The 26,350-nt window shown below is 45.3% G+C and overlaps 1 protein-coding gene across 1 annotated transcript in view; it reads left to right on the top strand.

Moving 5' to 3' along the window:
* The first annotated feature begins 11,132 nt into the window (after positions 1 to 11,132).
* LOC132384378 (NACHT, LRR and PYD domains-containing protein 3-like) overlaps positions 11,133 to 26,350 on the top strand; it is a 53,028-nt gene continuing 37,810 nt past the window's right edge. Inside the window, exons 1-3 of the mRNA XM_059955483.1 lie at positions 11,133 to 11,187; positions 15,721 to 15,810; positions 17,591 to 17,854. Of these exons, the coding sequence (XP_059811466.1) occupies positions 11,133 to 11,187; positions 15,721 to 15,810; positions 17,591 to 17,854 (409 nt within the window). The remainder of the gene's footprint in view (positions 11,188 to 15,720; positions 15,811 to 17,590; positions 17,855 to 26,350) is intronic.

Here is a 26,350-nt window from a genome sequence, read left to right as displayed (position 1 = left end):
GTGTAGCAGCCTTGATGGGCTGAATGACCTAATTTCTGCTCCTATGTCGAATGGTTTTCCGTTGTATTGTTATCTCTGTCCTGTTAGAATTAGACCTGTGATAAGAGGCTGAGGTTGATTGGGAGAAAACATTGTGCAGCTGGAAGTGAACAGCGGCTGAGTCCTCAGCAGGAGCAACAAGTCCGTGTGAGAGCACTGCAAGACAGGAATATCCTGATGCAGAATTTCTGATTCATTCGGTGGGAAAAGTTCGGTAAGTCTCATTTACTGAGGCACTGGTCCTTGAGTCTGTGATGCATGAAACAGTTGGGGGAGACTGACTGTGCCCGCACGAGTCTAATTGTCCCTACTGTCAATTGCTCCAGGTGTCAACAGCCAGGTGTTTGAATACTGCACTCTTTCTCCTTCAAAATGTTCACTGAAGAGTCAGAGACAGCCACAGAACAGAAACAGGCCCTTCGGTCCGTCCACACTGTGCTGAACTTTTCCCATTGACCTGCACCTTGACCATAGACCTCTATTCCCCTCCCGCTAGTGTACCTGTTGAAGCTTCACTCAAATGTCGAAACTGGGTGGCTGTCAGGAGAGAGGGAGCCAGTGCAGTGTGATCCTGTGGCTCGTCCCCCCAGTAATATGGGGTGGGGGCAATGGTGTTAGAAACGACCTGGCAGAGGAAAGCCACTTCATTCAGGTATCTGAGATTTTCCTCTTTGACGTGGAAGGGAAGAGAGAAAAAGAGGTCAGCAGCAGAGATGAGAGATTCATTGGTTAGGGAACCGACTGGAAACAGCAAGAAAGAAATTCCCTGATGGCACGTTACCTCACAAGTGCCAACACCAAGGGCATCCCGGAGTGAGTCCACAGCATATTTAAGGGGAAGGGAGAGCAGGCAGAAGCCGTGGCCCACCTTGCTACCAGTGACATCGGCAGGAAGGGTGACGAGGTCCTGCAAAGTGAGTTCGGAGCTAAATTGAAGGACAGGGCCTCAGGGTGGTGATGTCAGGCTTTCCACCCATGACACATGAGAGGCAAGATGGAAATAGGAAGATCATGGTTTAACACATGGCTAAGGAAATTGCTCAGAATGATCCATTAGGCTCTCCCCCAGGGTAGTGGAGGTCTGTACAAAAGGGATGGTTTGCACCTCAAGTGGAGGGGGACAAGTATCCTGGTAATAGTGCTAGTGCTCCCTCTGGAGGTTGAAACTAGGAGTTGCAAGGAAGGTTTGGTACTACTGCTCAGTGATTGGTTTAAACTGTCGTTAGTGAGAAGAGCCTGGACAAGTGGGATGGTTTGCACTTGAACTGAAGGGGAATGTGTAATCTTGCTCATGCTGTCCCGGGCAGTTTAAACTAGGCTTGCAGGGGGTAGGCAGCAGAGAGCTATGGCATCAAGTGGAGTTGTTGTGGGGAAAGAAGTTGTTTTAACCTACTTACAAAGACAGGAACCAACAGGTTGAGTCTATCCCTGTGCAAGAATTGTAGGTGAGGGAGATGAGCTCAGAACATTTGTCAGTGTGTGGATTTGTGTTGTTATCGTCGTCAGTAAGTACTGTTTGCAGGTCTGGCAACTCGAGGTTTCAGGGTTCTGTTGCTTTGCGTATGATGAAGGTGGGGGGTGTGGCATTACTAATCAGGAAGAGTCACGGCAGTCCTCAAACAGGACAGACTGGGGGGCTTCTCTACTCAAGCTCTGTGGCTGGCCTGAGTGAGAAGAAAGGGACGATCACTTCAAGGCTATTGTGTTGTTGACCATCCAACAAAAAGATTCACAGGAGCAAATTTGTAAAGGGATTTCAACCAAGTAAGGCTGATTTTAAGTTTTTGTATATTGACTGGGATTCCCATAATGTGAATGGATTGAGTGGGATAGAGTTTGTCAAATGTGTTTGGGAATGTTTCCTTAATCAATGTATAGAGGCCCCACTTAGAAGGAGTGCTACAGTGGATAAGCTATGAGGGAACGAGACAGGGAAGGTGGAATTAGTTTGTGTCAGGGAACTCTTTGCATTGAGTGATCATAATTTCTTAGAAGGGATAGGACTAGTCCTCAGGCTGGGATTCTAGATTGGAGGAAGACCAACTTTAAGCATATCAGGAAGGATCTGCAAAGTGTGGATTGGGAGAGGTTGTCTTCTGGCAAAGGGTAACTTGGTAAGTGGGAGGTCGTCAGAAGTGAACTATTGAGGGTATAGAGTTTGTATGCTCCTGTCAGAATGAAAGATCAGGGACCCTTGCATTTCAAGGGATATTGAGACCCAGGTTAAGGAGGTTTACAGATGATATAGGTAGAAAGAAACAGAAAACGTGCTTGGGAAGTGTAAGAAATGCAAGAAAAAAACTAGGAAAATCGGGAGGACTGGAAAAAGGCATGAGGTTTCTTTGGCTGGCAAGATGAAGGAGAATCTCAAGTGCTTCCATAGAGGGTGTATATTAAGACCAAAAGACTAGCAAGGGGGGACATTGGTCCTCTGGAGCATCAGTGTGGTCATTGATGCACGCAGCTGAAGGAGATGGGAGAGAACGTGCATGGACTTTTTTTTTGCATCTGTATTTACTCGAGCAACAAACACAGTCTACAAAACTGAGGCAACGCTGTGGTTTAGTCCTGGACTGTAGCCAGATTACAGTGGAATTTGTGGGAGGTTAGTACCAAAATTGTAGAGGCCCTGGCAGAGGGATTTAAAATGTTGTTAGGCACAGGTGACGTGCCAACGGACGAGGGAGAGCTAATATCTTTTAGCAATAAAGGCTTTAAGAACATGATGGGGAATTATAGGCCCGTGAGCTTGATGTCGGTCATAGGTAAATTAATGAAAGGGTCAGGCTATGTATTTAGATAGACAAGGCCTGATCAGGTGTTGTTGACATTGTTTCGGTAAGTCGTACATACCAGTCTTTTAGAGTTTATTGAGGACATCACCAAGATAGTTAATAATTGGCAGCAAGGCTGGGGAGGTAGTGCAGGAATTAGGCTTGGACCAGCTCATGAATGGAATGGTTGAAGGAAGTGACCTGGTGGTTAGGGACTTCGGTACCACGTGCCCGATGGTATCTGTGAATGGGTGGGCATCTTTGATGCATATTGCCTCCTTGAGGGAGATATTACAAGTGGTGAGGAATGTGCCCACCATAGAGCAAAACAAATCAAATCACGTTTAATTGTCATTCAAACCATACAGGGATACAGCCGATGAGACAGCGTTCTTCTGGGGCCAGGGTGCAAAATAATGTGAAAGGGAAAGATGAAAGAATGTAGTCACTGAAGAAAACATTTTGGTTCCAGTGATCATAACACTATTAGTTTCAACTTGATCATGGATAAAGATAGATCTGGTCCTTAGGTTCTAAACTGGAAAAAGACCAAATTTGAAGAAATGAGAAAGGATCTAAAAAGTGTGGATTGGGACAGGTTGTTCTGTGGCAAGGATGTGATTCATAAATGGGAGGCCTTCGAAAGAGAAATTTTGAGAGTGCAGAGTTTGTATGTTCCTGTCAGGATTAAAGGCAAAGTGAATAAGAATAAGGAACCTTGCTTCTTGAGAGATATTGGGATTCTGATAAAGAAGATGTATAACATGTATAGGGAACAGGAAGCAAATAAGGTGCTTGAGAAGTATTAAAAAATGCAAAAAAAATCTTAAGAAAGAAATCAGGTGGCCTAAAAGAAAACATGAGGTTGCTTTGGCAGTCAAGGTGAAGGATAATCCTACGAGCTTCTACAGGTATATTAAGAACAAAAGGATAGTAAGGGATCAAATTGGTCCTCTTAAAGAGCAGAGTGGTCGGCTATGTATGGAACCAAAATAAATGGGGGAGATCTTAAATGGTTGTTTTTGCATCTGTATTTACGAAGGAAACTGGCATGGAGTCGATGGAAATGAGGCAAACAAGTACTGAGGTCATGGAACCTAAACAGATTGAAGAGGAGGAGGTGCTTGCTGTCTTGAAGCAAAGCAGAGTAGATAAATCCCCAGGACCTGGTATTCCCTCCGACCTTGAGGGACACTAGTGCTGAAATTGCAGGGGCCCTATCAGATATATTTAAAATGTCAGTATCTACGGGTCAGGTGCTTGGATTGGACAATTGGAGGATAGCTCATGTTGTTCCTTTGTTTGAAAAAGTCTCTAAAAGTAATCTGGGAAATTATAGGCCGGTAACTTTGACGTCAGTAGGTAAATTATTGGAAGGCATACTAAGAGATAGGATCTACAAGTATTTGGATGGACAGGGACTTAATAGGGAGAGTCAACATGGCTTTGTGCATGGTAGGTCATGTTTAACCAATCTATTAGAGTGTTTCGAGGAGCTTACCAGGAAGGTGGGTGAAGGGAAGGCAGTGGATGTTTTCTACGTGGACTTCAGTAAGGCCTTTGACAAGGTCCTGCATGGGAGGTTTGTTAGGAAGATTCATTCGCCAGCTATACGTGGAGAGGCAGTAAATTGGATTAGACATTGACTCAGTGGGAGAAGTCAGAAAGTGGTAGTGAAGGATTTCTACTCTGAGAGAGGCCTGTGACTAGTGGTGTGCCACAGGGATCAGTGCTGGGTCCATTGTTATTTGCCATCTATATCAATGATCTGGATGATAATGTGGTAAACTGGATCAGCAAATTTGCGGATGATACAAAGGTTGGAGGTGTAGTGGACAGTGAAGAAGGTTTTCAAAGCTTGCAAAGGGATTAGGACCAGCTGGAAAAATGGGCTGACAAAACGCAGATGGAGTTTAATGCAGACAAGTGTGAGGTATTGCACTTTGGAAGGTCAAACCAAGGTAGAACATACAAGGTAAATGGTAGGACACTGAGGAGTGCGGTAGAACAGAGGGATCTGGGAGTATAGATACCTAATTCCCTAAAAGTGGTGTCACAAGTAGATAGGGTCGTGAAGAGAGCTGTTGGTACATTGGCCTTTATACATCAAAGTATTGAGTATAAGAGTTGGGAATGTAATGGTGAGGTTGTATAAGACATTGGTGAAACCAAATTTGGAGTACTGTGAACAGTTTTGGTCACCTAATTACAGGAAGGATATTAATAAGGTTGAAAGAGTGCAGAGAAGGTTTACAAGGATGTTGCCAGGACTTGAGAAACTGGGTTACAGAGAAAGGTTGAATAGGTTAGGACTTTATTCCCTTGAGCGTAGAAGAATGAGGGGATATTTGATAGAGGTATATTAAATTATGATGGGTACAGATAGAGTGAATGCTGCAGGTTTTGTCCACTGAGGCTAGGGGAGAAAAAAACCAGAGGACATGGGTTAAGGTTGAAGTGGGAAAAGTTTAATGGGAACATTAGGGTGGGGGGGGGGGGCACTTCTTCACGCAGAGAGTGGTGGGAGTGTGGAATGAGCTGCCAGATGAAGTGGTGAATGCAGGCTCACTTCTGATATTTAAGAAAAACTTGAACAGGTACATGGACGAAAGGGGTTTGGAGGGATATGGCCCAGGTGCAGGTCAGTGGGACTCGGCAGAAAAATGGTTCGGCACAGCCAAGAAGGGCCAAAAACCCTGTTCCTGTGCTGTAATGTTCTATGGTTCTATGGTAAAGTTCTGATGTGGAAGGCATAAGGAGATCACTTTTCCATATTTGGGGGAGTTGGTACAGGAGGCTCAGAATCATAAGACTAGATGGTATAGGAGCAGAATTGGGCCATTTGGTCCATCGAGTCTGCTCCGCCATTTCATCCAATTTTCCTCTCAGCACCAATCTCCTGCCTTCTCCCCCATCACCTTTGATGGCATGTCCAATCAAGAAGTTATCAACCTCTGCTTTGAATGTACATAAAGTATTGGCCTCTAAAGTGTCCTGTGGCAAAGAATACCACAGATTCTCCACCCTCTGGTTAAAGAATCTCCATTCCAAAAGGACGGCCCTCTATCCTGAGGCTGTGCCCTCTGGTCCTAGATTTCCCCACATAGGAAACATCCTCTCCACATCTGCGCTCTCAAGGTCTTTCACCATTCTATAGTTTCAATGAGGTCACCCCTCATTCTCTGAATTCTAGTGAATACAGACCCATAGCCATGAAATGCTGTTCATATGACATCATTTAATCCTGGAATCATTACTGTGAACCTCCTTTGAACCCTCTCCAGTTTCAGCTCATCCTTTCTAAGGCCATCATAATTCTAAGGCCAAAATCCGCTCACGTGTGGCCTCACAGGTGCTTTGTAAACTCTCAACATTACAGCCTTACTTTTCTATTCTAGACCTCCTGAAATGAATGGTAACATCACATTTTCCTTCCTCACCACTGACTCAACGTGCGAGTTAACCTTTAGTGAATCCTGTACAAGGGCTCCTGAGTCAGTTTGCATCTTAACTTTTTGAATTTTCTCTCCATTTAGAAAATCATCAACCCTTTCATTTCTTTTACCAAAGTGCATGGACATTCTCTTCCTGCCACTATTTCATTTCCATTTGCCACTGCTTTGCTCATTCTCCTTCCTACCCTCTCTACCTCCTCAAAACGATCTTCCCGTCCACCTATCTTCGTATCGTTTGCAAATTTTGCGGTAAAGTCATTAACTCCATCATCAAGATCATTGACATATAACATCAAAAGAATCGGTCCCAACACAGACCCCTGTGGAACACCACTAGTCACCAGCATCCAACCGGAAAAAGCTCCCTTTATTGCCCCACTCTTTGCCTGCTGCTGGTCAGCTTCTCCTTGATCTATGTGAAGCCATCTTTCTGGTGAAACCACGAGTTCTTAACTTGTTAAGCAGCCTCATGTGTGGCACTTTGTCAAGAGCCTTCTGAAAATCTAAGTTCACAACATCAACAATTCTCCTTTGTCTATCCTGCTTGTTATTTCTACAGAGAATTCCATCAGATTTGTCAGGCAAGATTTGAGGAAACAGTGCTGACTACGGCCTATTTTATCATGTGCCTCCAAGTAATTGATTCCAACATCTTTCTAGCCGTGTGGTCTGACTATAATTTCCTTTCTTCTGACATTTGCAAATTTCCAGCCTTCCGACACCAATTGGAGCCTAGTGACTCTTGAAAGATCATTACTAATGCTGATGCAATCTCTTCAGCCTTCTCTTTCAGAACCCTGGGTTGTACACCATCTGATCCTGGTGACTGATCAACCATCAGACCTTTCACTCTCTCTTGTTCACACTCTTCTTGATTCCTGACACCTGGATCTTCCACCACACTACTTTTGTCTTCCACAGTGAAGTCAGATGCAAAGTACCCATTAAATTCATCGGCCATCCCTATTACGACCTCACCAGCATCATTTCCAGATGTCCAGTATCACCTCCCTTTTACTCATTGAGTAACTGAAAACACTGCTTTTTATTGCCTCATATTTCATCTTTTCCCTTCCTTATACCTTTTTATTTGAGGAGAAAGATGTGACATAGGATCAGAAGACTCCTTGTGCGTTGAGTTAAGAAACAGCAAGGATAAAAAAATTGATGGCAGTTATATACAGGGCATCCAACTGTGGCTGGGAGGTGGACCACAAATAAGTCAAATAGGGAATGTTATGATAGTCACTGGAGATTTTAACATGCAGGTTGATTGGGAAAATCAGGACGGTAATGGATCTCAAGAGTGTGTGTCTGTTGAATATCTAAGAGATAGAATTTTAGAGCTGTTTGTCGTTCAGCCTACCAGGGTATCAGGATGTTTCCCATGGTGGGAGAGTCTCGGACAAGAGGGCACAGCCTCAGGATAGAGAGGTGCCCTTTCAAAACAGAAAAGCAGAGAAATTTCTTTAGCCAGAGAGTGGTGAATTTGTGGAATTTGTTGCCACATGCAGCTGTGGAGGCCAGGTCATTGGGTGTATTTGAGGCAGAGATTGATAGGTTCTTGACTGGACATGGCATCAAAGGTTACAGGGAGAAGACCAGGAACTGGGGTTGAGGAGGAGATAGAAAATGAAGGATTTGCCATGATTGAATGGCGGAGCAGACAGTGGACCCAGATGGCCTAATTCTGCTCCTATGTCTTGTGGTCTTATGGTCTCTTGTTGGATTTTAAAAGCTTCCTAATCATCCAATTTCCCACTCACTTTTGCTACCATATACCCTTTCCTTGGTTTTTATGTAGTCCTTAACTTCCTTTGTCAGCCATGGTATCTACCATTTGAAAATGTCTTCCTCTGTGGGACACATCTATCCTGCTCCTGTGAACTACTCCCAGAAACTTCAGCCATCTTTGCTGTGCCATCATCCTTGCCAGTATCCTCCTCCAATCCACCTTGGCAGGCTCCTCTCTCTTGCCTCTGTAATTCACTTTATTCCAATGTACTACAGATACAGGAGCTATGCTCCTTCTCAAACTGCAGTATGTATTCAGTCATATTATGATAACTGCCTCCTAATGGTTCATTTACGTTAAACTCTCTAATAAGATCTGCATTATTATAGAACACCAAATCTAAGATGCCCTTTCCCCAAGTAGTCTCAAGCACAAACTGTTCTAAAAAGCCACCTCGTAGGCATGGAACAAATTCCATCTCTTGCAATCTGACACCAACCCCTTGCATATTGAAGTCCCCCGTTACAATTGTAACATTACCCTTATAACAGGTCTTTTCCAGCTGCCTTTGCAACCTCAACCCCACATCTTAGCTACTACGTATTTGGAGGTCATATATGATTCCCATAGTAGTTTTTTTTTACCTGTACAGTTTCTTAACTCCACCCACAAAGATTCAGCATTCTCCTACCACCAGAGCCACACCACCGGCTCTGCCTTCCTGCCTGTCCTTTTGTTGAAAGTATATCCTTTGACGTGGGCTATGGGCTTCTTTCAGCCTCGTCTCAGTGATGCCCACAAGGTCATACTGACCAGTCTCTAATTACGCCTTATTCTGAATGCCACCTACAATTAAATACAGCACCTTCAGTCCTGAGTTCTTCACCCTTTTGAATTTTGCCTCTTCTCAGCTTCTTTCTTAACTCGCTCTATTCTTTTCTCAGGACTCCGTTCTCTGTTTCTTCCTATGTCATTTGTATCAATATCTACCACAACTTCTAGCTGCTCACACTCCCATTTTTAGGATATTGCTGACGCGCCCAGAAACATCTTGGACCCTGGCTCCTTTGAGGCAAACTACCTTCCGTGTTTCCTTTTTGCATCCACAGAATCGCCTGTCTGTCTGGGAGTTTGATAGTCTTCTCTTGTTTTAATGGGTTTTATTGGGTTTCTTTGTTTTAACCATATAACAATTACAGCATGGAAACAGGCCATCTTGGCTCTTCTAGTCCGTGCCAAATGCTTACTCTCACCTAGTCCCACCGACCTGTACTCAGCCCATAACCCTCCATTCCTTTCCTGTCCATATACCTATCCAATTTTTTTTTAAATGACAAAATCGAATCTGCCTCTACCACTTCTACTTGAAGCTCATTGCACAGAGCTACCACTCTCTGAGTAAAGAAGTTCCCCCTCGTGTTACCCCGGAACTTTTTGCCCCTTAACTTTCAACTCATGTCCTCTTGTTTGAATCTCAATGGAAGAAGCCTATCAACGTCAACTCTATTTATCCCCTCATAATTTTAAATACCTCTATCAAGTCCCCCCACTCAACCTTCTACGCTCCAAAGAATAAAGACCTAACTTGTTCAACCTTTCTCTATAACTTAGGTGCTGAAACCCAGGTAACATTCTAGTAAATCTCCTCTGTACTCTCTCTAATTTCATCGGGGCAGGGCCTTCACATGCTCCATTATCCTTACTTTATCCTTTTTTCCGATCATTGACCGACTGTAGCCCTACACTTTTCCAATGACTGATGGTGTTTCACCTCTTTCCATTCACTTTATTATTTCCACTTTATTTTCAATTGTGATCGTTTTCCGGAACAGAAACACTGCAGGCAGCAGGTTCCGAGCTCTGCCGGGTCCTAAAGTCCACTGCACTGAGACAGGTTAAATAAGGTCTGGAGCTCTGCTGGGTCATAAAAGCCACCACACCGAGACAGTTTAAATAAGGGATTTGAGCATCCGTGTTTATTCGTATCCACGGGGTGTCCCAGAACCAATCCACCACAGATAAGGAGGGCTGACTATATATATTCTGTGTCTTATGAATTGCTTCCGGAAATTCCAGCCATTGCTGCTCTGCCATCAGCCCTGCCAGTGTTCTTTTCCAATCAGTTTTAGCCAGCTCCTCTCTCATGCCTCTGTAATTCCCTTTACTCCACTGTAATACTGATACATCTGACTTTAGTTTCTCCCTCTCAAATCTCAGGGTGAATTCCATCATATTATGATCATTTGCCCTGAAGGTTCTTTTGCCTTGCGCTCTCTAATCGATTCCAGTTCATTGCACAACCCCCAATCCAGAATAGCTGATCCCCTGAGATGTACCAAAAGGCCGTGTAGAAGGCTCTCTAGAATGCTCTCTAGAAATCCGGCACCAAACCAATTTTCCTAAACTACCTGCTTATTCAAATCCCCATGACTATTGTAACATTGCCCTTTTGCCTTCATTTACTCTCTCCCGTTGCAATTTGTACACCACATCCTTACTACTGCTTGGAGGTCTGTATACAACTCCCATCAACGCCAAGTTTACCACTCCATTTCTGTAGCTCTTTCCACAGTCTCCATTCCCCAAGTCGGCTTAACCAACAGCACAGAATTAGTCCTTGGTCTCAAGCTGTGATGCAGAGAGTGAGCTGTCCTGCCTTGTACACAGTGATGGGTCTATGAGTGAGAGTGAAAAAGGAGCTAGAGTTGGCACAGTCTCGACATGAAAAACTACCAGCTGCAGCCAGAGGAGTGGAATTGAGTTCTGCCAGGTGCGGTTGGAGGTGCAGACACCTCTGGTCACTCGAGCCCCATGTTTAACATCAGGCCTCAAGCAAGCCAGAGATGCAATCTCGTTTTGTGGGAATGTGGACTGACGGAGAAACTGACAGTCTCTGGTCCCAGGGGAAGTCCAGTCCCTGATGAAAATCCTGTAGATATGCTGGGAGGAACTGCAAAGCTCTGCGGCATGGAGTGTTGCAAATTGGTCAGATTTTGGCCTGGAGAGCCACTGGATCAGACAGTGTGTGTCTTCACAAGGCAAAACTTCCTTTCTCATCTCGCTGGTCTAACACTCCTGTTGATATTGTTTACTCTAGAGCAACAGAATTGTGGAACGCCTGTCACTACAATGGCTGAGAACTCCAACAGAGAAGCAGATGCAGAGACAGGAAGGAAAAACACAGGTTTGTGCAGTTCTCCAGAAAATTTTAACCATATTCCCTGTCGCTTGCAAACACCCGAGACTCATAAAGGAAGAGGAAATGGGGAAGCAGCTGAGCCAGAGAATGAATATTTGCAGTGGCAGCACAATCACAGACGAACGAGGTATATGAGCTATGATCCACCAGAGATGAATGGGGTGCAGGAGCTCTGATCAATCACACATATTGGCTATTTTGATATGCACAATGATGTTAGCAGAGGAAGGAGGCTTCCTGACAGTGAAACCCAGATAGTGAGCAGGTCAGAGACAGTGAAAGGAGAGTGACAGTGGTGGGATTTACTGTGTCACAGGGACAGAAACATAGAAAACCTACAGCACAATACAGGCCCTTCGGCCCACAAGGTTGTGCGGAACACGTCCCTACTCTAGAAATCACTAGGTTTACCTCTCGCCCTCTATTTTTTTTAAGCACCGTGTAACTATCCAAAAGTCTCTTAAAAGATGCTATGGTATCCGTCTCCTCCACCTTTGCCGGCAGCCCATTCCATGCACTCACCACTCTCTCAGTAAAAAACTTAACCCTGACAACTCCTCTTACCTACTCCCCAGCACCTTAAACCTGCGTCCTCTTGTGGCAACATTTCAGCCCTGGGAAAAAACCTGTGACTATCCACATGATCAATGCCTCTCATTATCTTATACACCTCTATCAGGTCACCTCTCAGCCTCCGATACTCCGAAGAGAAAAGGCCGAGTTCATTCAACCTATCCTCATAAGACGTGCTCCCCAATCCAGGCAACTTCCTTGTAAATCTCCTCTGCATCCTTTCTATGGCTTCCACATCCTTCCTGTAGTGAGGTGACCAGAACTGAGCACTGCACTCCAAGTGGGGTCTGACCAGTGTCCTATATAGCTGCAACATTACCTCTCGGCTCCTCAATTCAATTCCGCGATTGATAAAGGCGAATACACCATACGCCTTCTTAACCACAGAGTTAACCTGTACAGCTGATTTGAGCGTCTGACGGACTCCGATCCCAAGATCCCTCTAATCCTCCACACTGCCAAGAGTCTTACCATTAATCTATATTCTGCCATCATATTTAACCTACCAAAATGAACCACTTCACACTTATCTAGGTTGAACTCCATCTGCCACTTCTCAGCCCAGTTTTGAATCCTATCAATATCCCGTTGTAACCTTTGTGTCATCAGCAAACTTCCTAACCCATCATTCCACTTCCTCATTCAGGTCATTTATAAAAATCACGAAGATTAAGCGTCCCAGAACAGATCCCTGAGGCACACCACTGGTGACCGACCTCCATGCAGAATATGACCCGTCTACAAACATCCTTTGCCTTCTGTGGGCAAGCCAGTTCTCGATCCACAAAGCAATGTCCCCTTAGATCCCATGCCACCTTACTTTCTCAATAAGCCTTGCATGGGGTACCTTATCAAATGCCTCGCTGAAATCCATATACACTACATCTACTGTTCTTCCTTCATCAATATGTTTAGTCACATCTTCAAAAAATTCAATCAGGCTCATAAGGCAGGATCTGCCTTTGACAAAGCCATGCTGACTATTTCTAATCATATTATACCTCTCCAAATGTTCATAAATCCTGCCTCTCAGGATCTTCTCCATCAACTTATTAACCACTGAAGTAAGACTCACTGGTCTATAATTTCCTGGTCTACCTCTGCTCCCTTTCTTAAATAAAGGAACAACATTCGTAATCCTTCAATCCTCTGGATCCTCTCACGTCCCCAATATTGATACAAAGTTCATCGCCAGAGTCTCAGCAATCTCCTCTCTCACCTCCCACAGTAGCCTGGGGTACATCTCATCCGGGTTTGGCGACTTATCCAACTTGATGCTTTCCAAAAGCTCCAGCACATCCTCTTTCTTAATAGCTACTTGCTTAAGCTTTTCAGTCTGCTGCAAGTCATCACTATTATCACAAAGAGCCTTTTCCATAGTGCGTACTGAAGTGAAGTATTCTTTCAGTACCTCTGCTGTTTCCTCCGGTTCCATACACACTTTCTCACTGTCACACTTGATAGGTCCTGTACTTTCACTTCTTGTCCTTCTGCTCTTCACATATTTGTAGAATGCTTTGGGGTCTCTCTTAATCCTGCCCGCCAAGTGCCCACCAAGGCCTTCTTATAGCCCCTTCTGGCTCTCCTAATTTCCTTCTTAAGCTCCTTCCTGTTAGCCTTATAATCTTCTAGATCTCTAACATTACCTAGCTTTCTGAACCTTTTGTAAGCTTTTCTTTTCTTCTTGACCAGATTTATTACAGCTTTGTACACCATAGTTCCTGACCCCTACCATAACTTGTCCTCTACCGCCATGGTGAGGCCAAACTCAATTTGGAGGAGCAACACCGCATATACCATCTGGGTAGTCTCCAGCAACCTTGGCATGAACACTGAATTCTCCAACTTCCGGTAATTCCTTCCCCCTCCCTTCCCCAATCCCAGTTTCACTCTGCCTCCTCCTCCAGCTGCCTATCACCTTTCCTGCCTATCTCCTTATCACTTCCCCTCTCCCACCCCTTGATCTTTCCCCTTACTGGTTTTTCAGCCGGCACCTACCAGCCTTCTCCTTCCCACCCTTCCCCCACTTTCTTTATAGGGCTCCTGCCCCCTCCCCCTTCAGTCCTGACAAAGGGATCTCGGCCCGAAACATTGACTGCTCATTTCCATGGATGCTGCCCGACCTGCTGAGTTCCTCCAGCGTGTTGTGTGTGTTGCTCCTCTTTTCCCTCCTTCCTTTCTGAGCTGAGGGTCCAGTCTCAGTGCCAGGGACACGACCACTACAACTTGTATCAGTATCCAAAACGGTATACTTATTATTGATGGGAACGGCCACTGGTGTGCTCTGCTCTTCCTGTCTATTCCCCTTCCCTCTCCTGACAGTCACCCAGCTACCTGCCTCCTAGGGGTGACTATCTCCCTGAGACTCCTGCCTATTTCTGCCTCTGCCTCATGAATGATCCGGTTCATCCAGATCCAGCTCCAGTTTCCTTACTCTGTTTGTCAGGAGCTGCAGCCGGATGCACCTTTTACAGGTGTAGTCATCAAGGACAATTGTGCTATCCCCGAGTTCCCACATACTGCAAACGGAGCACTCGACTGCCCTAACTGTTGCCTCCATTGCCTACTCCTAAGTTAAATAAATTAGTTAAAGGAACTTACCTGGCCGACCTCACTTGGAGCAAGCTTGTCCTCAGCCTCTGCTCGCCAAAGCCTTTTGAGCCAAAAACTCAAAGCTCAAGCTGAATCTTATATAAAATTGGTCGCCAAGAGAGAGAGAATATTTCCCTCTAAGGTCCATGAACAAAACCAATTAAGGGCCCTACCAGAGAGACCAAGCCAGTTCTCAAGGCAATTGAGAGGATAGTTGTGGTCCATTGTGTCAAAGACTCTGTTGGTGTCAATATTTATCCTTGGACAGCTGACAATTTTGGGAAGGCCCGTCTCTGTGTTGGTTTTGTGCTGCTTCATGTTGGCTCAAAATCCTGACCGGTTTTTATGGAATATTGTTTTCTCATTCAGAAAGTTGTTGAGTTGGTTGAAAATTATTTTCTCAAAATCTTGCCCAGGAAGGGAAGGTTTGCCTTTGGCCTGTAGTTAGCTAGTACCTTAATATTAAGGTCTGGTTTGACGGGCAAGGCAAGGGTTTGACAGCCACGGCTTTGAAGGCATCTGGAAAAATGCCAGTTTCAAGTGACGTGTTAATAAATCGAACACAGTACGTGCCGTGGTAGCATAGTGGTTATCACAATGTGTTACGGTACAGACAACCTGCGTTCATTTTTCGCAATTGCCTGTCAGGAGTTTGTACGTGATCTCGTTGGTTTCCTATGGGTGCTCTGATTTTTTTCCCACTAAAAAAACTCCCAAGGAAAGCAGGTCAAGCATTTTCCAGAAACTGAGGAATTCTCAATATTTTTATCAACCAAATTACTTCCATCAGAGAAAGTAACAGCTAAACATACAGCCAACCCCTGAGAATGATAGATGACAATCAAGTCAACTTTTCCGAGTACTTCCGATTCAGAACCTTAAGGTTGTAACAAAGGTTGTTTTGGATCACCTTGAGAACTGGCTTGGCCCCTCTGGTCGTGCCCTTCATTGTATTTTTCCATATATCAAAGAGGGTAACATTCTGTCTGTCTTTGTGACCAATTTTCTAGGAGAGACAATGCTATCAAAGTTCAAAGATGGCCAAGTTAGTAGGTTAACCGATCATTGCAAATTGTCCTGTGATTAGGTGAGAGATAAATAGGGGGTAGCTGGGAGTGTGGATCGAAGGGCTAGAAAGGCCTATTCTCAATAATTCGTTTTTAATTTTGATGGGGATGGGCTAGTGACAGTAAGTAGATGGTTTACTCTTTTGTCGCAAGGTCATTATACTTCTCCAAACTTGGCTAACCAGAAGCTCAGCTCCCATCCTAGACGCCCACTCTGAATCTGTGTTTTGCTCTGTCCTGAATCAGTCTGGCATAACCACAGTTTGTGATTTTTTTTTTTTTGCAGATGAAAAAAGGAATTGGAAACGGAAATTCAAGCGAAACCTGCTATTCGGCTCATTGCGGGAGAATGTTGAGAACAGTATACCAACCCAAGGTCAGAATGAGAGCAAAGTCCCAATGGAGTATGACACAGCTCAGGGGAAAGGGGACAATCATCCCTCAGGGAGCGGGGGGAAGGACAGTTGAGGGCCAAGGAAGCTGCCCATGTGAGGCACTGAGTAATCGGGCCCGAGTCTGAATGCACCAGCTGGAGCGGAGGCTCAGGGACCTTAACATCAAGGGAACACAGAGGTTTGTGCAGGTTCTGCAAAGTGTAACTGTCCTGCAGGGTCTGGATATATTGCAAACAGCCGGGTTACACAAAGCAAGAGAGAAGAGGGCTGGAGCTGTTTTCAGAGAGGTGACATTCACAGGGGTAGTGCAATCCCACATGGAGGGGTGAAGGAGCTGTGTCAGACACCACTGACGTTACTTTTCATTTACACAAAGACCGATTGAGGAGAAAGAGAACTGGATGAATGGAGCGAGCGAGCAGCAGGAGGACACACAGTGAACTGTGACACTGAGCGGGTCAGATGGGGTTGTCTGTCTCCAGGAAAAGCAGTCTACTCAAGGGATGTACGAGGGAAAGGAGAAGGCCATTCAGTCTGAGGGGTTGAATGTGAGAAATACTTCAATCAGTTTATTGCAAATGTGAAAAATGTGCGAATGTCTGCTCTGAGGATCTGAGTGCTTAAAACACATCCAGTGACCTGGCCTCCAAAGCTGCCTATGCCCTCTTGTCCTAGACTCCCCCAACAAAGGAAAAATCCTTTCCACAGCCACTCATTCTCGGCCTTTCAACATTCAAAACGTTTCAATGTGATCCCCTCCTCATCCTTCTAAATTTCAGCGAGTACAGACCCAGAGCCATCAAACATTCCTTGCATGATAACCCTTTCCTTCCCAAAATCATCCTTGAACCACCTCTAGACCATCTCCAATGCCAGCACATTTCTTCTAAGATGAGGAGCCCAAAACTGTTCAGAGTTCATCACCAGTGCCTTATAAAGCCTCAGCATCACATCTTTGCTCTTGTATTTTAATCCGGGGTATTAGAAGACGTTTTAGCCAGAGTGTGTGGTTCACTGGAATGGTATGATGTGAGAGCTGGGAGATTGGTGCCTGGCATGATGTGGCATGGTGTGGATCCCAGTAGGGCGAAGATGGGTACTAATATTTGGAGAATGTGTGATGTGGGCATATTTTTTCTAGTTGGAGCTATATATCTCAATCCTCTGCAGTAGTGTCAGAAATGACCTTGTCCAGCTGCTGTGTAAATTGCATTGGGTGTAACTGTGTCTGCCCTGTTATATAGATAGATACCTTATCGATCCCAAAGGAAATTGCAGTGTCACAGTAGCATTACAAGTGCACAGGTATAAACATATTCAAAGAGCAGTTAGAAAGAATAAAAATTAAGTCCCTTCAGGCAGTCTAACAGGAGAGGGTCATCACTTCCCCAGTGAGAGGTTGACTCATTATGGAGCCTAATGGCCGAGGGTAAGAATGACCTCATATTAGCACTCTTTGGAGCAGCGCAATTGACTCAGTCTATTACAAAAAATGCTCCTTGGTTCATCCAAGGCGCATGCAGAGGGTGAGAAACATTGTCTGGAATTGCCAGAATTTTCCAGAGGGTCCTTTGTTTTCTGTGACTGGGTGTAATGCAATCATCTGCTTATTAAAGCATCGAAGTTTGCTATCTCCCAATAATCGCACTTCAAAATTTACTTACGCACAACATCGGTCCACGTTATAGCCACCCATTCTGAATCCGTTCTAAATCGTTCTGTTCTACCTTGCAATTCGTGATTTCTGTTTTTTTTCTCCAGCTAGGGAATATGCTTTGAATCGGAGATTTAAGCATATTTTACCGTTCGGCTCCTCAAAGGAAAATGATCAGAACGTTGGAGACACCACAGCAAAGCAAGGTGGTATTGAGGGCTGCATCCCATTGGATTACAATTCAGCCTCAGAGGAAAAAGAACAAAGTCATCCCAGAGGGCGGTTTGACACGGAGACCCAGGATCGTGGATCGCCGGTCTCCATGAAGTCTCGATGCTCATACAGCAGAGGGGGGACGAGGAAAGGCTCAGGTTTGTGCAGATCAAATGTCCTTTCAGTGGACCAAGAGTGTAAAACACTTTCTACACTATACACTTCATATCAGCCTTGGGGCTGACTGAGACAGGACTTGGAGTGGGAGGAGAGAAAGTTTCAAGCAGGTTGGTCTTGAAACTTGTGAAATTTTATTGATTAAGAGAAGGACATGGAGTGAAGAGTGTAAAGGAGATGGTTCCGTGTCTGGCTGTGTTTCATTCAACAGTTCCGTATCATTTGCACATTTCCAAACTGTTCATCAATAGCTGAGGACCTAATGGGCAGGAGCCAAAAAAAGGCACACTGGGTCAAATAGAGCATCAGTACTGAGAGTGCAGTCCGCACGGAGGAATGAAGCTGTAGCCAGACGATACGGGATGGGTGAGGGACAGTAGTTTTAGTCTGGACTATTCAGGAGTGGTGACGGAGAGTAGCTATACTCAGGACGATTCAAGAGGGGCAAGACACTGTTGTTGCAGTGAGGACAATTCAGGATAGTAGTTACTGTCAGGAAAATTCAGGAGGGGCAATGGACAGTAATTACAGTTTGGATGATCCAGGAGGGGCGATTGACAGCAGTTACACGCAGACGATTCAGTGAGAGGGACAGTAATTACAGGCAGGGTGATTCAGGTGGGGTGAGCGACTGTAGTTATACTCAGGGCAATTCAGGGTGAGGGACAGCAGTTACTCTCAGGACAATTCAGGAGGAGTGAGGGACAGTAGTTACAGTCAGGACGTTTCAGGAGGGGTGAGAACAACAGGGACAGTCGGGATGATTCAGGAGGTGTCAGGGACAGTTACGGTGAGGACAATTCAGGATCGTATTTATAGTCATGAAATTTCAGGAGGGGCAAGGGACAGGAGTTACAGTCAGGGTAAACGATGAGGGGTGAAGGACTGTAGTTACAGTCAAGATGATTCTGGCGGGGTGGACAGTAGTTACAGTCAGGACATTTCAGGAGGGGTGATGGACTGTAGTTACAGTTTGGACATTTCAGGACGAGCGAGGGACAGTAGTTACAGTCGGGACACTCCAGGAGAGGTGAGGGACAGTAGTTAGAGTTAGGATGATTCAGGAAGGTTGAGAACTGCAGGTACAGTCAGAATGATTACAGGGAGGATGATTCAGGATATTAGTTACTGTCAGGAAAAGTCAGGAGGGGTGAGGGACAGTAGTTACAGTCTGCGATGATTTTGAAGGTGTGAGGGACAGCAGATACTGTTAGGTTGATTCAGGAAGGGTGAGAACTGCACGTAGTCAGAATGATTACAGGGAGGATGATTCAGGATATTAGTTACTGTCAGGAAAAGTCAGGAGGGGTGAGGGACAGCAGTTACAGTCTGTGATGATTTTGAAAGTGTGAGGGACATAGTTACAGTGAGGGCAATTCATTGGGGGTGAGGGAGAGCAGATATTGTCAGGTTGATTCAAGAAGGCCGAGGGACAGTAGTTACAGTCAGGACGATTCAGGTGGGGTGACGGACTGTAGTTAAACGCAGACGATTCAGTAAGAGGGACCGTAATTATAGGCAGGGTGATTCAGTAGGGGTGAGCGACAGTAGTTATACTCAGGGCAATTCAGGGCGAGGGACAGTAGTTACAGTCAGGGTGATTTTGGAGGGTTGAAGGACTGTAGTTACAGTCAGGATGATTCAGGATATTAGTTACTGTCCAGAAAACTCAGGAGGCGTGAGAGACAGTAGCTACAGTCAGGAAGAATCAGGAGTGGTGATGGAGAGTAGCTATACTCGGGCGATTCAGGAGGGGCAAGGGACTGTTGTTACAGTGAGGACGATTCAGGATTATAGTTACTGTCAGGAAAATTCAGGAGGGACGAGGGTCAGTACTCAGAGTCTGGACGATTCAGGAGCTGGGGACAGTAGTTACAATCAGGACAATTCAGGAAGTGCGAGGGACAGAAGTCACAGTCAGAACGATTCAGTAAGTGTGAGAACAGTAGATAGAGTCAGGAAAATTCAGTAGGGCTGAGGGACGGTAGTTACAGTAGTGTTGATTTTGGAGGGGTGAGTGACTGTAGTTACAATCAGGATGATTCATGAGGGGTGAGGGACGGTAGCTACAGTCCGGATGATTCAGGAGGATCGAGGGACAGTAATTACAGTTAGGATAATCCAGGAGGGCTGAGGGACTATAGGGACATCCAGGACGATTCATTAGTGTTGAGAAGCTGTAGTTACATTCAGGATAAATCAGGAAGCGCGATGGACAGGATTTTTACTGTCAGGATTTTTCAGTAGGGGTGAGGGACAGTAGTTACTGTCAGTACGATTCAGGAGGGATTAGGGACAGTATTTACAATCAGGACAATTCAGGAAGAGCGAGGGACAGTAGTTACAGTAGTGTTGATTTTGGAGGGGTGAGTGACTGTAGTTACAATCAGGATGATTCATGAGGGGTGAGGGACAGTAGCTACAGTCCGGATGATTGAGGAGGGTCGAGGGACAGTAATTACAGTTAGGATAATCCAGGAGGGCTGAGGGACTGTAGGGACAGCCAGGACGATTCATTAGTGTTGAGGAGCTGTAGTTACCTTCAGGATAAATCAGGAAGCGCGATGGACAGGATTTTTACTGTCAGGATTTTTCAGGAGTGGTGAGGGACAGTAGTCACAGGCAGGATGATTCAGGAGGGGTGAGAACAGCAGTTACAGTGAGGACGATTCAGGATAGTAGTTCCTGTCAGGAAAACTCAGGAGGGGCGAGAGACAGTAGCTACAGTCTGGATGATTCAGGAGGGGCGATGGACAGTCGTTAAAGTCAAGACAGTTCAGGAAGGGTGAGGGACAGTAGTTACTGTCAGGAGGGCCAAGGGACTGTAGTATGATTCAAGAGGGTCGAGGGACAGTGGTTACAGTCAGGACAATTCAGTGCGAGGGACAGTAGTTACAGTCCGGATGATTCAGATATTTGGAACAGTAGTTACAGTTGTCGTGGTTTCTTGTGCCTCACAAATGACTAGGAGACGCAGAGGATTCTTCAAGAAGGGTTAAACTTTAATTTGCAAATCAAAGCTGAGACAGTCATTGAGCTAATCGCTGATTGCCCACCGATCCCCGGACACAGCATTTTTTATATCAATCTCCTGGTCCAGTTTCACACCTACCACAAGTACGTCCCATTGACTTAATCATGTTCTCATCTACATCTCTTAGCTACCCCTTATTAATACACCATTGTCTTTTACATTCCTAAGATTTCATTCTCTAGCAGATAGCAAGTTCACATTCTTAATACTTCATTCTCCTGTTAAATTGGGTACATGCATAGCAAATAGCAAGTTTCAAAGCTGACTACATCTCTTTAGCTACCTTTAACACACCATTGTCTTCTACATTCCTAAGATTTCATTCTGGATACATGCATAGCAAGCTGACTACATAGTTTTGGTTACACAGCAAATAATACAACTTTTATACTCCATAATATTTTTATACTCCAATATCTCACACAGAGAAAGAAGACTAAGAGTCCACGCACAAAAGCCCCAATAAACTGAAGCACTTATTTCCAAATCTCAGGTTAAACAATAATTTTCTGCGCCAAGATCTCAAGGCATTCTCTCCCTGTTACCCTGGGCTGCTGATCCAATAACCTGTCCCTTTGTACCTGAGACAGGGAAAAAGACTCAGAAGCCCTTACAATCTACTCCCGAACTGTTGTTTTGCTCTTGTTCATCCTGCAGGTGTTGTAGGCTGTAACGATACATTTTCGGTGTTTCTTTCTCCACTAAGCTTGCTTCAGTAATTGCCACGAGCATCGGAAATTGTTTGGTTGCAGCATGCTCCCCATCCTCCGAGTCTACTTTCTAACCAATCAAAAAACTGATGTCCGAACCCTGCATTCTGTTTGACTTCCATTCGCAGATTCTTTAATTTATTCATTGTTCTGGTGAAAGACCCTTCTGGGCTAGTATTGTTCGGTATGAAAGTGCAGCATTGTTCTCCAAACATTACACACACTCCCTTTTTTCTGCCAAAAGCGAATCCAGTACCTGTCTGTTTTGCCACGCCATCCTGCTAGTTGCATCTAACTGTTGCCCTAAGGCCTCCAGTGCATCATCGATGTAGTTGATGAATCTCTGTTGATTGTAGCTTATATAGTTTATCCATTCAACATTTTTGCTTACCCCTATCACAGGTATGATAGCTTCCCAGCCTGCAGCAATCTCATTTCGTGCCTTGAATTCATTAGGTATACCTCTCGGCTGTCCTATACTGTCAAGCTGGATTGTCGGGTCCGGGTCATATTTTCTCTTCTGCCGTAGCAGAGTCCGCTGCTCAGGGAAGTTAGCGTTGGACTGTACTTCAGGGGACATTATAACTTCCTGAAGCAGCATGACGCGCGTACATGTTCCTTCCCACCTGAGGGGGAGCATAGATCTCATTCCTCCTTCCTGTCCACACAGCCACCAAGTGTCTGCTAATTGGATAGTCTGAGAGTCCATTGCACCCTCAGGAGGAGGGGAACCCGTCAAGTGTCTCTTACCTGGGGTTATATCCCACGTCTGAGTGCAGTTGCCCCGGAAGTGGCCAACCGGGTGAGTGCCCACCCGCATGAAACACTCATAATTCAGATGGTCCTGCATTATAAGCTGTTGCAGTGTAGGTGTCTGGCTTCTTTTATTTATAGCCGAGGGTCTGCTATAATTACAGTGATAGGCAAGCTTGTTTTGGTCAAATTGCGAGGACGCCTGATATAACATACATCAATATGGGCACATTGGTGCATTGTTCAGTTTCGATAACAAGGATCCGTGTTAACACAAATCCTCCTGTGACAATCCCTAACTGGAACTGAACATCGTTGCTCACATTGTTCCCTGTGCTCCCTTCGCCACCGAGTGCAAGTGGAGGAGTCATAAGGCATGGGAACTGCATGCTGAGTGGGGCTTTCCCTTGAGCACAGGCAACAATTCTGTCTCTTCATCATTCCTGCCGTGTAAGTTGCCCATTGATACCACTGATTAGTACGTGTCTTTAACCATGGCGAGGAGGTAAGTGTTGTGCTCCTTTTACTTCTTTTCTGTAGGTTACCAGTCCCATTCCATATCTGCCACACTAATGGTTCCCAAGTCTGCACTAGAGTTTGTGGGTGCTCTGTCCCCAGGGGCACGACTGGACGTTCCCAGCTCATCCCCATTATCTGAAGAAGCCCTACTATCCACCACCACATCCTGAGGGTCTTCAGGCCCGTCCTCAGAATCTAAAATTTCCCTTACTAATTGATCAAACTCCTGTGGTGCAGTGTCAGCTTCTTGTTCCCCCTGTCTGTCTCCCGCTAACTGCTCTTCCGCATCACTTACCTCGGACACTTCACCTGATTGCCCTTGCGGGACTGCCCTCGTGCAATGATTCAGATGGTACCAGGTGGAGCATCCTTCTACCTGAACTGTGGTGGGTGATGCCTTGGTCACCGTAAAGGGTCCTATCCTTCTCGGCTCGTTCCACTTTCTCCGAAAAACTCGCACGTAAACCTGGTCTCCTGGTTTGATCGGTCCTTCCCCTTGTACGGTCTCCGGCTCTTTCTGTTTTTCCAGTGCATAAATAGACCTATGTCTCATAGTTAGCTGCTGTATGTATTGTTTCAATTCTATTTCCAATTGTTCCAAACGAGGTCCCTTATACGGCCCTCTCCACTGGGGCACTGGCATGGGCCTCCCAGTGAGCATCTCATGCAGTGTCAGGCATGTGATTCGATTAGTTTGCATGCGGTAACTCATCAATGCTAACGGTAAAGCATCGACCCAATTAAGTTTAGTGTCTGCACAAATTTTGTTTAGTTTGGCTTTCAGGGTTCCATTAATTCTCTCTACCATGTCCTGCGACTGAGGGTGGTATACACATCCTTGCTTTATCCTCAGTGCCTGTAGTACCAGTTTGACCACTTTCTGGATAAAAGCTGAACCATTGTCTGAGCTAACTTCTGTACGTATTCCAAACCTTGGGATCATTTCATTTGTCAGAAATTTTACCACTGTCTTTGCCCCTTGATCTCTTGAAGGTACCGCCTCCACCCATCTGCTAAATCGATCAATTACTGCCAGCATGTACCTTTTCCCTCTCACTCTCTTTATCATGTCTACGTAATCGATCACTAGATGTTTAAATGGTCCTTCAGGTACAGGAATGTGGCCTATTGGGGTTGTAATTCCCTTTCGAACATTATTCTGTGCGCATACCTCACACTGTGACAAGACAAAGTCCACTGAAGCCTGTAAATAAGGTGACCAAAAACCATCCATCTTTATTTTCTTTATCACTTCCTCCCTTGCACAATGGTCCATCCCATGCGCTTCTGAAATCAGAATCGTCAGAAGAGGGTGGACGCTACCAACAAACCGTCTTCCGTGCTCCATAAGCCTTCTGGGTTCTGCTTGGCCCCCCCCCTACGTCTCCACATTGTCTGTTCTGCCAAAGTTGCCTTACCTTGTATTTCAATTAGGTCCTCTACCTCAGGTTCTGGAGTTAGGCTTACCTGGGGGGCAATGACAGCTGATGTACACCCAGACGCTTTTCTGGCTGCCTCGTCCGCAGCTTGATTTCCCTTTGTTATTACATCATTTCCCTTTTTATGTGCCTGGCATTTTACTATAGCCAATGCTTTAGGTTTCATTATGGCTTTTATTAAGTCTAGAATTTGCTGACAATGTTGTATGGGATCTCCATTACTTGTTTTAAAACCTCTCTGCTTCCACACTGCCCCGAACAATTGGCACACTCCATGAGCATATGCCGAATCAGTATAGATGTCTACTGTCTCACCTTCCATCATTTCACACACAGCTGTCAGGGCTTTGATTTCCGCTAGTTGGGCGGAACACGGTTGGGGACAGGACTCCATCCTAATAATCTTATAGCTGGACTGATCCTGCTGTACTACTGAGAACCCTGCATGATTTCTATCATAGTCCCTATAACAAGAGCCATCTCCGAACAGAATCTTTTTATTTGCATCCTCTAGTGGTTCTGACCGTAAATCTGCTCTCAATTTGGCAAATGCCATCGTCTTCCCTACACAATCATGAGGTTCTCCTTCATAGCCCAAAGGGACAAAATCGGCTATATTACTGGTAGTGCATCTCTGTATAGTTATATCTGGAAATGTCAATAGCATCTGATACGCTGCTATCCTGGCTGTGGTCAACACAAATTTCCCTCTTTCCAGCAATTCTGCTACTTTGTGCTGTGTGTACAGAGTCACAGGATAGCCCAGGGTTACAGATGATGCCTTTTCATATGCATAGTACAGCGCAGCCAATCCCTGATAACAGGGTGGATACCCCTGAGCCACCTCATCTAGACTCGTACTGTAGAATGCTATCGGCTGCTTTGCTTTTCCTGTGCCTGTCTCTTGTGTTAGAACCGCTGTGACATAACCCTCTTGTTGGTTGGATACATACAAATGAAAAACCTTCTCGTAGCTAATGCTGCTAATGCTGGTGCTGACTGCAATTCCTGCTTAATGGTATTGAAAGCTATCTCCGCCTCTCCATCCCACTGTAACCCGTTCTTCAAATTTGTATGTCCTGCTACTTTCATTATCTTTCTCAAAGGTGCCACAATCTCAGCATATTCTCCTATCCAGTCTGAGCTGTACCCTGCCATTCCCAAAAACATCATCATCTGCACTACAGTCTGGGGTTTGGGGGCCTTAGTTATTGCCTCAATCTGATCTGGTGCTATCGCCTTCACTCCTTTGGATATTACCCTGCCTAAGTACTCCACTTGCTGCGTGCAAAATTGCAGTTTCTTTTTGGATACTTTATGTCCTCCGTGCGCTAGCTTCTCTAACAGAGTTATAGTGTCCTGCTCACACTGCTCCTCGCTGTGGGAGCAAGTCAACAGGTCATCCACATACTGTAACAATGTACTTTCCGATGGTATACCCTCCAGGTCTGCCTTCAATACCTGATTAAAAACGTGTGGTGAATGTTTAAATCCTTGCGGCATTCTGGTATAGGTATACTGAGCACCTCTGTAAGTAAATGCAAACAGATACTGACACTGATCGGCCAGAGGAATGCTGAAGAAAGCCGAACGCAAACACTGAAAAGTAACTTACTTCCGGTGGAACATTAGTCAAAAGCGTGTGTGGGTTGGGGACTACTGCTGGCCAGTCCTCTACCACATCATTTACCACTCGCAAATCATGCTCCAATCTCCACTTAGATTTATCTGCTTTTAAGACCGGCAGCAATGAGGTATTGCATGGACTGTTTGTTCTTTTAAGCACTCCTATTTCAAGCAACCCCTGCACTGTCGATGCTATTCCCTCTTCTGCTTCCGGTCTTAGAGGGTATTGTGGTCTCCTGGGTGGAATTGCTCCTTTTTTCAGCCTTATTCCCACCGGACTAGCTGTTTTTATTTTCCCTACGTCCGTGTCATGCTGTGACCACAGAATAGGCAGCAACTCATCTAACCTTTTATCTTTCTGCTGGCCTCTTTCCTTTCCCAGCAAGGGCAGGTGTG

Source organism: Hypanus sabinus, chromosome 32 (assembly GCF_030144855.1).
Source record: "Hypanus sabinus isolate sHypSab1 chromosome 32, sHypSab1.hap1, whole genome shotgun sequence".
In the NCBI taxonomy this organism is placed as follows: domain Eukaryota; kingdom Metazoa; phylum Chordata; class Chondrichthyes; order Myliobatiformes; family Dasyatidae; genus Hypanus; species Hypanus sabinus.
Note: the sequence above shows the minus strand (reverse complement) of the source record. Positions and strands in the feature narration are given on the sequence as shown.